At 46.0% G+C, this 15,560-nt stretch overlaps 1 protein-coding gene across 1 annotated transcript in view; it reads right to left on the reverse strand.

The window, feature by feature from the left end:
- Nucleotides 1-954: 954 nt before the first annotated feature.
- The window catches only part of anos1 (anosmin 1), a gene marked incomplete at both ends in the record, with an annotated part of 34,862 nt that continues 20,256 nt past the window's right edge, over nt 955-15,560 (reverse strand). Inside the window, 11 exons of the mRNA XM_080536262.1 lie at nt 955-1,010; nt 1,134-1,275; nt 2,089-2,309; nt 2,497-2,668; nt 3,795-3,883; nt 6,052-6,198; nt 6,360-6,504; nt 7,627-7,832; nt 10,505-10,634; nt 11,045-11,226; nt 14,983-15,205. Of these exons, the coding sequence (XP_080392388.1) occupies nt 955-1,010; nt 1,134-1,275; nt 2,089-2,309; nt 2,497-2,668; nt 3,795-3,883; nt 6,052-6,198; nt 6,360-6,504; nt 7,627-7,832; nt 10,505-10,634; nt 11,045-11,226; nt 14,983-15,205 (1,713 nt within the window). The remainder of the gene's footprint in view (nt 1,011-1,133; nt 1,276-2,088; nt 2,310-2,496; nt 2,669-3,794; nt 3,884-6,051; nt 6,199-6,359; nt 6,505-7,626; nt 7,833-10,504; nt 10,635-11,044; nt 11,227-14,982; nt 15,206-15,560) is intronic.

The following is a 15,560-nucleotide window of genomic DNA, read 5'->3' on the forward strand; positions in this document are numbered from 1 at the left end:
CACATAAATAAATATAGACATTCAATGACTGTTCCACAACAAATATTTCTACAGCCAAGAACATATACAATTCCAACATTTCCACACAAAGTTATAATTTCATTAATAAACATTACATATTATTCCCCATATAGTTCTCTGTTAATCTGTTAATGAAATATTGCTAACATATTCAAAAGAGGTAACACAGACGTATTTCATGCCTACAGAACACTAATGTTTGTCATGCAAAACCATTACAAGCATTCAATTTGAAGCAAGTAATTCATTTACAGTTTAAATCAAATGTACTTCTACATGCAACATACTATGAGCAATATTTTGGGTTAAACTACACTGGTTTTAGTTACATTATTCATCCATACATATTGTATGCCTAAGCGCCATCTTTTTACTTGGTAAAACAAAATAAATAGGTGAAATCCAACTTCTCCTTTCTCAATGAATACATGATTGTGTTTTACAATTGTATGGCATTTGCTCCATTCATGGTCAAGTGTCTTCAATCAAGTTACTGTAATATTTAAACAAGATGCAAACTAATTTCATGTCAACAATCCAACAGCCTTCAGTATTTCTTCTAAGATTAAATACAATCAAAATGGATAAAATGCAGTAGCTTTAGTTTAATGGCTGTGATCAACGTTGTCCTATTGTCCCACTCTGAAATGAAATGGAGAAAAATGAACCAACCAGTAGAAAAGAAAAGAGTCCTACAGTTTGTATCTGACTGTTTGGTGCAGACCCCAGTCACTAGGGGACATCTGAGGGGACTATGAGGGAGAAGCATATGCTGTGCAGCCTGGAGTACAACTCATATCACATGAGTAGGGGTCAGTTCATGGTCTGCCTTGGTTCTGTGTTTCAGTTTGGTTCCACACTGTATTCCCTCCCCGGGTGAAGGACCTGGGAGACATTGGTTCTGGTCCCACTGGGTCTGGCTGGCTGGTAGTCTCAATGTCTCTCTGCTGAGGGCTTCTGATGCGGATGGTGCTGCCTGAGTCTGGGCCCTATAGCACACACAAAGGACACGTTAGGATCAGTTCCTGCTGGTGTTTTCTGAGGTCATTTAAGACAACTGTTAGCTGTGAGAGAGCTATAGACAGAGCAGTAGATAGTGAGTTAGTGCTTACGGTGCTGCAGGACTGGTAACACAGTGGGGGTCTGAAAGGTCTTGACAGTAGCAGGGCCCTCCCCTCCTGTTGTTATAACCTGCACCTCCAGTCTGTAGTACGTGGCCGGCCGCAGGTTGGACACTACCAGCAGATTATGATCCTGGAAGAGGCAGAAGTCATTCTATCAATCACTGGTGGAAGAGAACGTGTTTTGACATTCACTCTTTAGGCCTACATACTTTAAGGAAGTCTCCACTTTTGTCCGTCAAAATGTTTACATTGCTGCTGGTTGCTTGTCGGCTAAACCTGTGAAACAATGCATCCACACTCTGCTCTCTACCCAAACACTATGTAAATAAGGGCTTTGTTGTCAAATATCCTGTTTTCCCCTGTTTTCGTTCGCCTGCTAAACATTGAGTGGTGGGTTCTGTTATTTTTAGATGCTACCGGCTCATTGGGCGGCGCAGACAGGCTGAACGTGTTGTTGATAGAGGAGATTATGTAAAATAGTGGGGTTTTCACAGTGCTCACAGAGGATGAAAGAGGAAGGAGGGAAGGTAGATGAAACACAGGAGGAGGAGAACTTCCACCAGGACACAACACTCCTGCCTCAGATCTCTCCCTGTCTCTGTCTACACCCCAGCTTATCTCCACATTCATGTAAAGAGGGCACGGCAGCGTATCCTGAAAATCCACGACCTCCACGCTTGACATCTGTATAATGTAATGCTGAAGATAGCACTTCTTTTTCAGGAACTGAGGACAGTATCATCAGCTAAAATGTAATATATTCCTGCTAGAAGCTTTTTCTGCTGCGCCTAGACCCTGTCCAAGAGCGAAAGTACACATTAAGAAATATCCTGGAAAGAGTCACCTTACTCTAAGGTGAGTGCATGTATTTTTCCCCACAAAAGAAGTTCTCTCACATCAAAAAATTAAGTTATTTGAATTCAAAGTTATGGAGATAATGTACCGGAGGCAGAATCTGGGACTGGGAAATGATGCTGTTGGGAAGGCTGTTTTGTCGGCTCTCTGTGGTGACCTCGGCCCAGGTGACCTGGAAGCCTGTGATTCGCTGATGGGGATGGACCTTGGAAACCCGCCACAGGAAGTTGCCAGTGATGTTGCCCTCGTGGATGGAGAAGGATGCCGTCAGGTTCTCTGGCTTGGCCAACACTTTGGGAATCCCTGGAGCTACTGGGAAACACAAGAATGACCATTAAGAAAAAAAACTATTCTGATATACTGTACATAGATTATTTAGTTTTCAGACTGATATATTGTAAAGAGATGATTCACACTGAATAGATACATCTCTACTTTATCACATGAGAAGAGTCTATATCCAGGATGTGAGTAGCGAGGTGCTGTTCTGTCTCACCTCCCTCCCCGGGGCAGGGGATGTGTTTGTGGCTCTTGCTCCGGATGGTGAGGCAGGACGGGGTGAGGAAGGTGGTGCTCTCGTCCTTGGAGCGCCTCTTGGACTTGAGCATGTGAACGGTGACTTTGTACTTGCAGGAAAACAGCAGGCTGGGGAGGTTGATGTAGTTCTCCTGAGCCCAGAAACACATTTTTCAACCCTGATGACTTTGACATGTCACCCAGGTCACGTCTCTGGGAGCCCCACAGATAATTAAATACACAGAGCCAGAGGGGATCAGATTCCCATTTCAGGCCCTGGAACATGCCCCACATCAGAGGACCACTTTGAACAAGCACATGTTAGGGGTTAAACCACTATTCTTCAATTCTGACCCTGATGTAAAAATGATGATCTCTGTTTTATGGGTTCCAAATGCAACACAAATATAATGGGAATTGACTTTGATGAAGATGAGGCAACTGAACACATCATTTAAAATGAAGATGACATGACATTTGAATCTTTCTCGTTTCAGATGCGAATCATCTGATCGGAAAAAATCGCCTCTCGCGTCTCTTCTCGAGGAAACATGACGTTTTCTGCTGAGTGGTGGATTCAGATCTCGCATTTGTAATAAAGTGCTTTGACACTAATAGCTCTGAATTCCGAGGGGGTGCGTGTATGCTCTATGATATGAAACAGCCCTGATAAAGCCCTAGTGAGGCGCCATGTCCGCACACTGGGGACCACGACAAGCAAGTGCTGTGCTGGAATCCTTCCCAGTGATCTATAGAAAAAGGATGTGTATTTCCTAGCAACTAGAGAAGGGGTCCCAGAAGAATGTGTTGATTGCAAGGCCTCTGCCATCCTGCATCAGGCTGAGTCTGTGCCCCCCCCCCCCCCACACCAAACCCCCAACCACCCCCAAATAAAGCCCTGCAGCCTGGGCAACTCATGCTGGGGGTGCATGGTCCCCCATTCCCGGAAACATTGTTTTAGTAAATGTGTTTTATTGGGCTGCACACACCACATGTTTGACCACACTGACTGAGTCATAAGCAAAACAACTCTGATTTGCCCTCTGCAAATAGCACAACAGGACGCAGGCTCTGACTGGGGATGTTTTCTTTCTTTTTTTCTTAACGACAGACAAAAGGGCTGGCAGAAACTAAGCATACCACTGAGTTCCACATCAATATGTGTGTGTGTGTGTGTCTCCGTGTGTTGTGCTATTTGCAGAGGGCAAATCAGAATGTGGAAATACATTCTACATTCTGAGATCCTCTACTTGGATCAAATGATGATTTGGGACAGACCTGTGTAACAGATTTCTCAGGTCCTCTGGTCTCGTTGTGGCTGCAGTACTCCGGCATCCACTGGACGTGGTAGCGACTCACCAGAGGGTCTGAGAGAAGAGGAGGAAGAGAGAGAAGAGAGCCGGTCACTGACCTGATACTGAAACTGGCACACGGAACCTACTGACCATGATCGGACACCAGGAGATATAAATGCTTGCTGGATAAAGTGATGTTATCGTCCGAATCCAAACATCCAAGCACACTGTCTGAGCCCTGTTCATTTCACAGTATCAGTGTGCTCTCCGCCACAGATCTGATTAGACGATAACATCTGTTCCGTAGCATGAAAAACAACGTTCTTAAATTTGCTTCCGTCTGGGACTCATTTTAATCGCAACGTTAGGGATAAGACATCTCTTTTTCTTTTCTTTTTTGGGGGGAAAAAAGTGTCTATGCAATTGACTAAAAAGCTCTAGTCCTCAAATATTTCTCCAACTGTTGTGTTTAACCATCTAATCAGCGCAGCGGCAGCCCTGCCCAGGTTTGAGCGTCAGCCCTCAGCCCTGGTGAACGAGCAGCGTTCCCTCCACTTCATTACTGAACAGTAGGGCCTCACTGGCTAATCAGTGATGTGTACGCTCGCATTGGTCCCCCTGTTATTTTACTGGATTTATTATTTATCCGGCTGTATCGTTTGGATGTGAAATACTTCTCAGATTAATAATTGAGTTACGCTGTGTTAGCCCTTGGCAGGGGCCTGGTTTGTGGTGGGGAGATAAAAGGGGTCCTTTGAAGGCTTAGACACGGATCTGGCGCGCACAGCCTCCCAGCACTTTGGAAGCAGAAGAGAGGAATTACAGGGAAGCGGGAAATTCGGGGAAAAAAATAAACAAGATATGCATAGCTGGACTGACAGAGAAGGGAAGTGGTATGTAAAACAAGGGAAGGAACATGGAAATCAGGTAGAGAGCAGTAGCGCTGTACAGTAAGATAAATCCTAACTGTGAGCCAGCCTCAGAAGTACCGCCACCGCCCTGTCTATTGTCTGTGTTCGCCACAGACGGACACTGATACACTATCTTAACTGTAAGACCCTCCCATGTCTGATGGAAGCAGTACAGACAGCCAGCTCCGGGCCTAGATCTGGGGGTATTCTGCTCTGTCTCAGAATGAGTGGCTAATGTAATAAGGGTTAAGTTATCCGGCCCCTCCGTCAGAACACACAGAGCTGATGAAGGACCTGATCCTGGATGTACAAGGGTCCACTCAGTCAGTCCAGCTGTCTGCTTACTGCACTATAACACGGGTGGTCAGAGGCAGAGGCAGAGTCAGAGACATCCCTCAGCCCAGCGAGAGGCCGTGCCCACACTGCCAGAGCCACAGCCCACAGTCCAAGCACCAGGATATGGACCTGGCCCAGGACTAACTCCACAACACTCTGGGCTGAACTTGTGCCCGTCCCAGTCACAATCACTCAGCTCCCGGAGCCCCAGCCAGCTCTACTTATGACTCTGGACCAGGAAGCACGCCCCCCTCTCTCTCTCTCTCACACACACACTCTCTGCATGTGATTCAGCAGAAGGCCAGTCCATCAGGAGACAAGGCCTCTCCCGGCCCAGCCAGTACATTCTTGACTCCACTATGTGGAGCTTGGCTTGGGTGATGACATATATTAGTAACATAACATAGAGCAGTGAATGGGACCTGACAGGCTACCCTTGAAGCACGTCTTTCAAGGTTTCCATATTTCCACTCTGGTAATAATCTACGGGCGGGGGGGGGAACGGACGCTGCTGTCAGAGGCGTTCTTATAGGTTTTAACCCTTTAGAGTCCGACCCGGGTGTTTCTGGGAGGTGACGTCAGGTCTTGTAAAACAAAATGGACTGTTTCAACACTAATGTGAGCGACGTCTTTGGTGGAGGAGGATCTATTAAATACAGCTGTCAATAAACTCCATCATATAGGCCCCGCTGCCTGTGTTTATTGTTCTTCAGCAAACAGAGCCTGCGCTCCTACGGCCCATGTGCAGATTAACACTCACTCACCTCTACACTCCTATTACCCTCAGTCACAAAGACACATTGTTTCATTTATTTGATCTACACTATCCAATACCAGTTTTCCTAGATTCAACTTGGACCGTGTAAGTCATTGAGAATCACTCATACCCCGACATTGATTAGCCAATAAAATAAAGCAGGAGGATGATGGATGGGGGAATGGGGTGGTAATTACAGTACTGTAGAGGCTGAGGCCAGAACCACAACCACATACCTCCTCTGTTCTTCCAGTAAACGCGGACCTGCAGCTGGCCGTCCTGGTAGAAAGGTGTGCCCACCTCCAACGGGCCAGTGGGGCGTTTCCCCAGGGTGGAACCAATGGGCGTCATCTCCTCCTTCTTTGACTTTGACACTGATTTGACTGTGTTGGAAAAGAATGAAGGTGAGTTGGGTAATACTTTCCATTGACTCAGTCTTATCAACTCATTAAAAAAAAAGCTCAACTCTCATGTCGCAATTACACAATGATTACTAGATGACTATGTAACAACATAACCGTAATCGCAAGTGAAACTGCCGTACCTGACTCGTTGTTCTGTGCAGAGCTGAAGTGGAGAGAGGCCTTGGCACTCTTCAGACGCACCTGTCCCCAGTACGTCACCGCCTGCAGCTCCACTGTGTAGCTGCTGTTGGCCTGCAGCCCCTCCAGATCCACCCAAGTCTGGGCCTGCAACCACAGGAACACACGACAGTTCAACAGCCTGGCCACAACCATGTCATACTGCTACCCGCTACATTAAACTCCCTGTCCGGTCCAGGTCCCTTGCCCAGTCCCAGCCACAGGCCAGGCCAGTGGGAAAGCGTGGTTATTGGGAACACATGCGGGCGGGGTGAACCACCATGGGGATGAGATAGTATAGCATGGCCTGAGGCTGTGGACCGTGTGAGGGAGACATGTTATCAAACCCCCCTGGGGCTTCGTTAGTTTGTGTTTGGGTCGCAGCATTCCACCAGCAGCATGGGCTTGATAGGCTCTGGTTATTGACTGTGCTTGTTTTGACATTCCGATAGCAGCAGGTTGCTTTCAAAGCCCTGAGGTGCCAAAGTGGAAACCAGTAGTACATGTGTCAATAGGTATCTGGTATCTCCCAGCTTTCTCACCTCAGTGGCACATCTGCTGTTTATTACAAAAGCTAATTCAGGATAGGACTGCGTAAGTGCCAATGGCTTAGCTGTCTAGACAATATCGTTTTTGCTTTACTCAATCAAAATGGTCTTTGGATGGAAAGTAATAAAGATATGTGTGGCTGCTGTTGTACCTCTTATACTTCCCCATTTTATATTCAGTTTGAACTTAGAACTGATTTTCCAGTGGGCCAAAGCAAAATGATCTCTCTAAAAACATTTTCTTCTATTATATCTTCTAGTATTCTAAATAATAGTAACTTTGACAAATGTGTTATCCAAGGCACACAGCCTCATGACATCGAATGATTTATTTAACAGTAAACGAGTCACAAATTATTTGTTGTGTTTTCTTTCAAAGCTTAACCAAGCGCTTAAGAGAACTTTAATTTGTTTGAGGAAATAAAACAATGAGAGCCACGAGAGCGATAGTTTTTACGAGTTTGTGTAATCAAATGAGATGCCGTCCATTGTTTATCTTTTTCCATGGTGGGCCTGTGGTTTGTATTTACAGTCCTGAGGCTGTAGGAGTGAGGCTGAGATGGACCGGGTCCAAATAGGCCCGCCCCGAGCCAGGCTCATGCCAGGGGCGTCTGCCGAGTCTACAGCCTGCCGACACATCACTCAGACAGGGGAGAGAGAGGAGAGAAGACCCCATTGTTACCCCGTTGGTGGTCTTTCTCCTCTTCTTCTTGGACGGCACCATGGACTTGCCAGAAACGGTCCAGCTCCAGAAGACTTTGTAATGATGGACGGGGATGTCCGGCTCCTCTGGCAGGGTCCAGTTGAGACGAGCAGTCACCAGCCCCTCACCACCCAGTGTCATGTTGGTGACACGCAGGCTGGCTGGGCTGGGAGGGGCAGAGGGATCTGGAAACACACCAACACAGTAATTCAGAGCAGCATTCTCCATCTCTCCCTCCAGCTGTTGTTCTTTAAACAGGGACTAAGCATAATGCAGGACCTAGAAGGCATTGTCTCTCAATGGAAGACACAGATGATCACAAGTGAATTGTTTTTGCTGGTTCAATTTGTGAACAACCACAAACAATGTCTTTGTCAAAATGTACGGTTATGCCATTGTTTTCCGAATAAGTTAGTGCTGATTCATAGACCAATGACAAAACCGTTTGTAACCATGGATAAATGATTTAAGGAATTAATCAGTTTGCCACAGAATAGTGTTTATCAAATGATGTTAGACATTTCTTAAGTAGGCCTGACAACAAACCAGGGTACATTTTCACACTTGAAAAGTCTTTGCAGCGCAGCTGAGAGAGGCCGGTATGACGGTGTAAAGTAATTAGTCCTATATGAACAATCTGTCATGAAATGTTATGACAGGTGTCATGTCATGCCTATGATAGCGTTCCACAGGACGGAGAGCGCAGGTCAAGGGTTAACAAACACATGCTTCTCACTTTGGCTCTACCCTCACATTCCATCTGTGTGTGTGTGTGTGTGTGTGTGTGTGTGTGTGTGTGTGTGTGTGTGTGTGAACACCTAGTTGGGTTAGTGTGTGTCTAAATGGTGTTGCGGGGCAGGTTTTGAGCCCAGCCAGATGGGGGCTGACCCGGGCTAGTTGTAAGCTGCTAGCTACTAGCTGCTAGTTGCAGGCAGCCGTGTACAGTGCTGATGTCAGCCTGGCCCAGGCAGAGAGGACCAGATGCCAGACCAGAGGGAATTGGCCCGTAATGAGAAAATGATCGAGAACCCAGTTGTTAGCTCCTTTCCCCCTGCCTTCTCCCACCTGAAACACATTTGAGGTGGTTTGAGAGTGCAATTGGAGGCATCGTTTCAGAGCCGGCTAATGTTATCCATGCAAGACAAATAAGCACTGAAAGCTTTCGCAAATTGCCCTGACAATGTATGGAGGTGGGAAATTGCAGTCAGATGATCTGGTGATGCTGTGTAAATAACAAAGGAATGAGAGAATCGGCCAGTGCTCATCAACTCCATGACAGCTCCCATCAATCCATCAACGTTGTGGAGGTGATTGGAAGGATTGGAGATCTGTTTCCACCCCTACAGCAGAATCCTTCTCCACCTGGTGTCGGGGTATGTCAAACAGCCTGTCAGATCACCCAAGGGACCTCATGTATTAATACAGCTGACAGGGAAGGTCACCCAGGATGCACCACCGACACACATTAAGACTATTTGGTCTTGACATAAAGCTCAAGATGGTGTGCATTTTGGGTCCCTAGTGAGTATTGTATTCCACTACCATCATCATTAGCTATTGCTATTCATACTGACGGTGAATAGGAGGGTGGTCACTAAAGGAACAGTTCACCCAAAAAAAGTCTACAAATGAATGGAATGGGAAAGACAGGCACCATCTCGTGTTCTGATGTTCCGATTCATTTGTTTATCTATCTTTTGTCTATCTTTTCCATTTGGAGTTGTGTCCAATGTAATCAACCGATGGCATGCGACACAGACTCCTGAAAATGCCTGAAAAAACCTTTTGATTGAGCTGTGTATATGTTGCCAGAGCAAACACAGAGGCAAAACAAAAACTAGAACCAAAACTAAGGCAGCATCCTGCAACATATCAACTGAATTGTTCTGCACATGGCTTTGCCTCTACATGTCAAACAAACAGACACTATCTGGCCTACATCAGATGACATCTAGACACAATATTACATTCATAAACCTGTAATCCGTGGGAAATCCACAACAATCGGCTGGAGCTAACAAATGCCATCTGCAGCTGCACTACAGAGCTATTTAGTGTCCTTCCACATGGAACACACAGAGTACTCAAACTTCACCATAGCCTGGCATGAAACACCTCTAATCTATGGCAAAGATCTGAAAGCAGGCTTCCTTACCTCATTCTTCTTGGAAGCCAGACAACACTTACATGCATTTGAAACCTTCAATATCCTGACTAATTCAGACATATTACATTTTATATGGCTGTAAAGAGGGGGAAAACCCCACCTTTGAAGAGTTAAACGAAGCTCTGGTTGCAACACACAGAACAGAAAAGTCATTTCTCATGACTTGTGTTCTGGTTGGCATCAATGTGAATTATAATTTCCATGTAGCTCATTGTACAGCTTTGGGGACAGTGCGGGGAGCAATGCCAAGTAAAATGCTAATCCGATTTAAGGTTGAGGTTAGCTACAGTAGGTAGTGAAAAGAACATTCAATGGCTTATATAAGGTGGTGATGAATTTGAAACTTCCTGCCAAAACCATCAAGTGTATTCTGATGTGAGCAGTATTGCGAGCCTAAGTAATCTTCCACAGAGAAAATATACAATTTGTTTCACCCAGTAGGCTAACTACAGTAAGGCCTACATTACCACACACACACACGTACACACAGGACAATGATTGTCTGTGTACATGTGTAGCGAAATAGGGTAAATTAGGCGTTACTGAGGCAAATCAGGTTGTAAAACCTTGTCCCAACGGCTCCACCTGTTCCTAAGTCTTAACTGTAGCAAATGGAGGGCACTGGGTGTCAAGCAGGAACTGACATTAAAGCAAGGCCACACACACACACACACACACACACACACAGACCTCTGTTGGAGCGGAAGTGCTTGCTGGGGGCAGTGAAGCCGCGGGTCCCGTGTACGTTGACTGCTGCCACTCTGAACTGGTACCATCTGCTGGCTCTGATGTCGGCCAGTTGGACGCGCTCCTCTGTAGTCTGAGGGACAGATGGGGAGAGAGCAGGCCCACAGGGGTCAGAGGTGAGACAGGGTCGCAGCTCATGTGCATTTTGCTGCCACATCAGTCATCTGTGTGTTTCCCTTTTGCCAAACTTTCAAAGACAAATGACTGTAAGGAATGTGCAACACGTGTGCAACAGACAGTCAGTCAGTGTAGACCTTCCGCAACTGTGTGGTGCCCTGATTGTGTCACATTATGATAGGGACAACATATTTTCAAACGTTCATCACTTATAAATGCAGAACTACTGATTACTACTGAATTTCCCATCTGATAAACAGGTTCTTAAAGATTGTTGTTAGCATTGCCAATGCTGTTTATTTAGGAGACCCAATTGGGCAATTGATTCTATCACAGTGTAAGAGGGTGTTTGGTGTGGTGCTCTACCTGTGCCACTGTCTCCCACTCTGTGGCATCGTCCTCACTGGGGTGGATGCCGTAGTTCCAGCGACGCTGTACCACATACAGAACAGGCTCCACAGAGATGTTGAACTTAGAGGACCAGCGGATCTCCAGACCTATTGGGAGCTCCACAAACACCAGCTCCTTCCTGGGCTTCAGGGGTGCTCCTGAGGGGCAAAGCATAACATCATCACTGTGAGACAGGCTTCAGACAACACACAACATCAGCACTGTGAGACAGATTTTAGATGACATCATCACTGTGAGACAGGCTTTAGACAACACACAACATCAGCACTGTGAGACAGATTTTAGATGACATCATCACTGTGAGACAGGCTTCAGACAACACACAACATCAGCACGGCGAGACAGATTTTAGATGACATCATCACTGTGAGACAGGCTTCAGACAACACACAACATCAGCACTGTGAGACAGATTTTAGATGACATCATCACTGTGAGACAGGCTTCAGACAACACACAACATCAGCACTGTGAGACAGATTTTAGATGACATCATCACTGTGAGACGGACTAACTGTGCACTGGGTCAACTGCATCATCCCACTGTGGCTGACCGTGATACTTTAATCTCACAGGCGTGGAAGAGCGTGTTCTTGAGGGATAGCAAACAGCTATGACGCTAGCAGTTTGTCCTGCTTTCTTCTTACACACACACGACAAAAATCCATTTGCATCATTGTTCCTCACAGTCGAACCCATTCAAGCTCAGTCGATGTGCCCATGTGCAATACATTAGATATTTATTAAGTGCACACGATGGGAAGAAGTGCGCAGCCACGACGGATTAACTCTCTCCGGCTGGATTTATTACAATCGAGACGTAGTGATTTGTTGATTGAGCAGTGGGTGGAGTGTTAATGAGATGGAGATTGGAAAAAAGCGGCTTCAGGAGGACAGAAGAACACTGAATAAATCCCACACATCTCTATAAATCACCTGGCGCTTCACACCATTATAGACTACCTCTTCACTTGCAGAGTAGCTGCTGTTCTGCATTCATGAAATGCCGACAGTATAAACACACCGGCTGATGGCACCTCAAATGGACTGCATACAACAACAGAGTGTCCCCAATAGCACAGGCTGTATAAGCAGGCTGCTTGAACTTGTAATATCTCCATTCCCTCTTTTAGAGCCTTTTTTAATGTGATTGGTTGATGCCCATAAAACACTGGAAGACAGAGGTGGGCCCGTTTGTGAGACATTACATGGAGTTAGTCTCCCGTCCCATAGATAGCAGCTCTCTGCTCAGGAACAGCTGTGTGCCATTGTGCTGTGGTTTCACAGCTCCAGAGTGTGCGTGTGTCACACCTCCTGCACAACGAGGAACACACACTACAGTAATAGTACCGCAACATTCCTCCTCTCCCTCCCCTACATCCAGTCTCGTCTTCTCTGAGAGCCACACACGAAGGCGTAAACACACACACACACACACACACACACACACACATACACACACACATACACACACACACACACACACACAAACACAAACGCCACCTCGCCCATCCGACAATCATCCACATGCAGCAAAGCAACCAATCCTAAACCTTCTCTCAGCTCGCCCCTAACCAAATATTACCATCATTGAGCCAGGTCTGGTCCTAGAGACTGGTCCAAGACTCTAAAAATACTTGCCGCGTTCATCTTCCAACGGCCACACACTTCCTCTCTCCCTTTCCAAAACCATGATGTAACTCCAGTTGATGATAACTTGAACACTGATGAAGAGCAGAGCGTCTCTTCATGTCTGGAACATTCCAGCAATAGCACTCATCGATTATAATTCTAAATACTCACGCACACACACACACACACGCTGTCATAATGACCTCTCTAATTACAGGGCTAAGGCCAACATGCACCAATCAATGTGGGCGGAACAGTTCCAACAATACATTCTTCACAAGGTGAATGTTTCACAATGGCCTCCCATAAACCCTGAGGATGACTGACTGAGTCACCAATCGTTGGCTCCACCAATGAGGAGAAGTTTCACATCAAGTGACAGTCTTTGCTTTTGAGCGCTGATCCTCCGAGGCCTCCATAGGTCTCCAAACCCCTCGCTTAGCTCCTTGTTTTTGTGGTGTAAAGTTGTGAAGTGTTTACGACTGTGAGGATCTAGCATTGAGTCGCCTGTTGAGAGAGTCCACAAGGACAGACTGACAGATTGACATGAGGACACAGACAGAGAACATGCGTGTCTTTCTACACTGGCGTCTCAGTGGAGTATAATCTATCAAAAATGACTGCAGAGGCATCACAGCTGACAGTGGTGTGTGTGTGTGTGTTTGTGTGCGTGTGTGTGTGTGTGTGTGTGTGTGTGTGTGTGTGAGAGAGAGAGAAGGAAGGAGACATATAGGGGGTAAGGAGGGAGAGAGGGAGAGACAGGAAGAGAAAGAGCAAATAACATCTGTTTCTATGTGCTATTCAGAAGGTTCTTGCCTGCAAACTAATATAGAGCCTCTTAGATGAGAACACAGGAAGCAGTAGGGTATTCATATAGTACATCTAATTATGAAATCATTTGAGATTCTCTTAATTAGTCTTATCTAATGAATGTATTATCCTTTCTTTAAAACGTCAAACCCTGAGAAGAAGAAATCTCATTAATTTTGAATAAAGTTGACACATCTATCCTCTACTACATGCTCTGCCATCTTATTCCAAATTCCACTTTACCAGTGTGCCTTTGAAAAGAAGTTACAGAATAGTGTCTAGTACAGTGGGTAAGAGCACTGGGACCTATTGATGTAAAGAGAAGAGAGCTCCAGTATGTATGGAACGAAAGCCCAGTGGGGGTCTGCTGTCTCTGTGTTCAAAAGACACAGCACGCACCAGGAGCTCTGCTTTCTACACTGCAACCTTCCTCTGTCAGGGACACACATGTTCACTGGGGACCTTCACCTGCACACGCACGCATGCACGCACACACATCTGAGAGTGATCTTGGCGGGGGGAAACAGTCCATTTCGCCCCACTCGTGTTGGGTAATGGCTTCCAGCATTATGGATCATCCTGAACAAACTTGTGCACACACAGAAACAATTACACTCTCCACACCGTGAGCGCACAATTAGACCTTTAACATTGAAGATTAGGACTGGAATTCTATCACAACTTTGACCAGACTGCTAATTAAAATATGGGCAAATTTTATATCAACAGAGATCAATCAAGTGTTTGGTTTGACTTCAGGGTCAACTGTTTGTCCTTTTTATTCTCGGTATGGTGAAGGGTTTTCATTGAATGTATCCTATGTAATGAACTTCTCAAGGACGTGTCCCCTATCATTTACACAGGCTGTTAATCAGTTGGGAAAGACACAGGATGCAAACTGCATTCATTCTTAGAATATATAAATATTAATGCACTCTCCAAGATGCACATGCACCAATACACGCATGAGAACACACACAAACACACACAAGCACGCACACACACACACACACACACACAGGCGGTTGGTTTCAAAGTAATCATGTCTCGGCTCTGTCACTGCTGTGGTTCAAAGCTTCAGTGCAGGCTCCCATCTTCCACTGAGCCCAGTTCCACTTGCCTTGTTATGGCCCAAGGCTGCCAGACAGAGAGAAAAGCTCTGACTTCCATCTACACGCACTTCTCGAAAAAAAATCAAAACACCTCAGGCACTGTCATTAAACAGCTTCACTAGAGAAGAGGTTCCTGAGTGCATCTGTGGTTGTGAAACCCTAAAGCTGGTTTGGAACAATGTTATGCACTAGGTGTATTCATTGCTCAAAAATAGCATACAAAATAACCCAATAGGATTTATGAACAAAGGAGTGAATGAAAGGTGCAGGTGGCCCTTACTGAAGTTGAATAAGAGAACATGACAGAGGCTGCTGCTGAGCCCACCAGTATCTCAGTACCTTTATAGAGGTTCTTGGGTTGCTGGCAGGTGTGTCCACAGCCGTTGGAGCAGCACTTCTTCACAGTGGAACACTCGCCGTCCTCCTCACAGCTTTCCACACAGGCTGCAGCAAAGCCACTGGCCTTCTCAGGGGCAGGGCAGTCCCCCTGCTTCAGACCCTCCACCGACTTCAGGAACTCACAGCTCGTCAGACACTCATAGTGCTTCTTAGGAAACAGAGGCTGAAACATGGAAGAAGAAAAGGAAGGAGGAAGAGGAGAAAGAGGAGGAGGAGGAGAAGACGGAAGCAGAGGATGAGAGGGAGAGGAAGATGAAGAGCAAGGAACAGCAGAGAGAGAAGGAGGAGAAAAAAAAGGAATGAGGAAAAGAGGCAGAGAGGGAACAATGACGTTCAACTTTGTGCCTGCCAAGCCTTAAACAGGAAGGTCAGTGAGCTAATAGGGATTGTCCCGTTTACATTTCGGCTGATGACTAATATGATTGGTGAGTAAGTTAAACAGCTTAGATTCAATATTACACAGAGGGCCATTACAGGACAGAGAAATTCTCCACTTGACACTCGACTTCCACGTCTCT

The sequence above is a fragment of the Nansenia antarctica genome (assembly GCF_963989245.1).
Source record: "Nansenia antarctica genome assembly, chromosome: 7".
Taxonomy (NCBI): Eukaryota; Metazoa; Chordata; class Actinopteri; order Argentiniformes; family Microstomatidae; genus Nansenia; species Nansenia antarctica.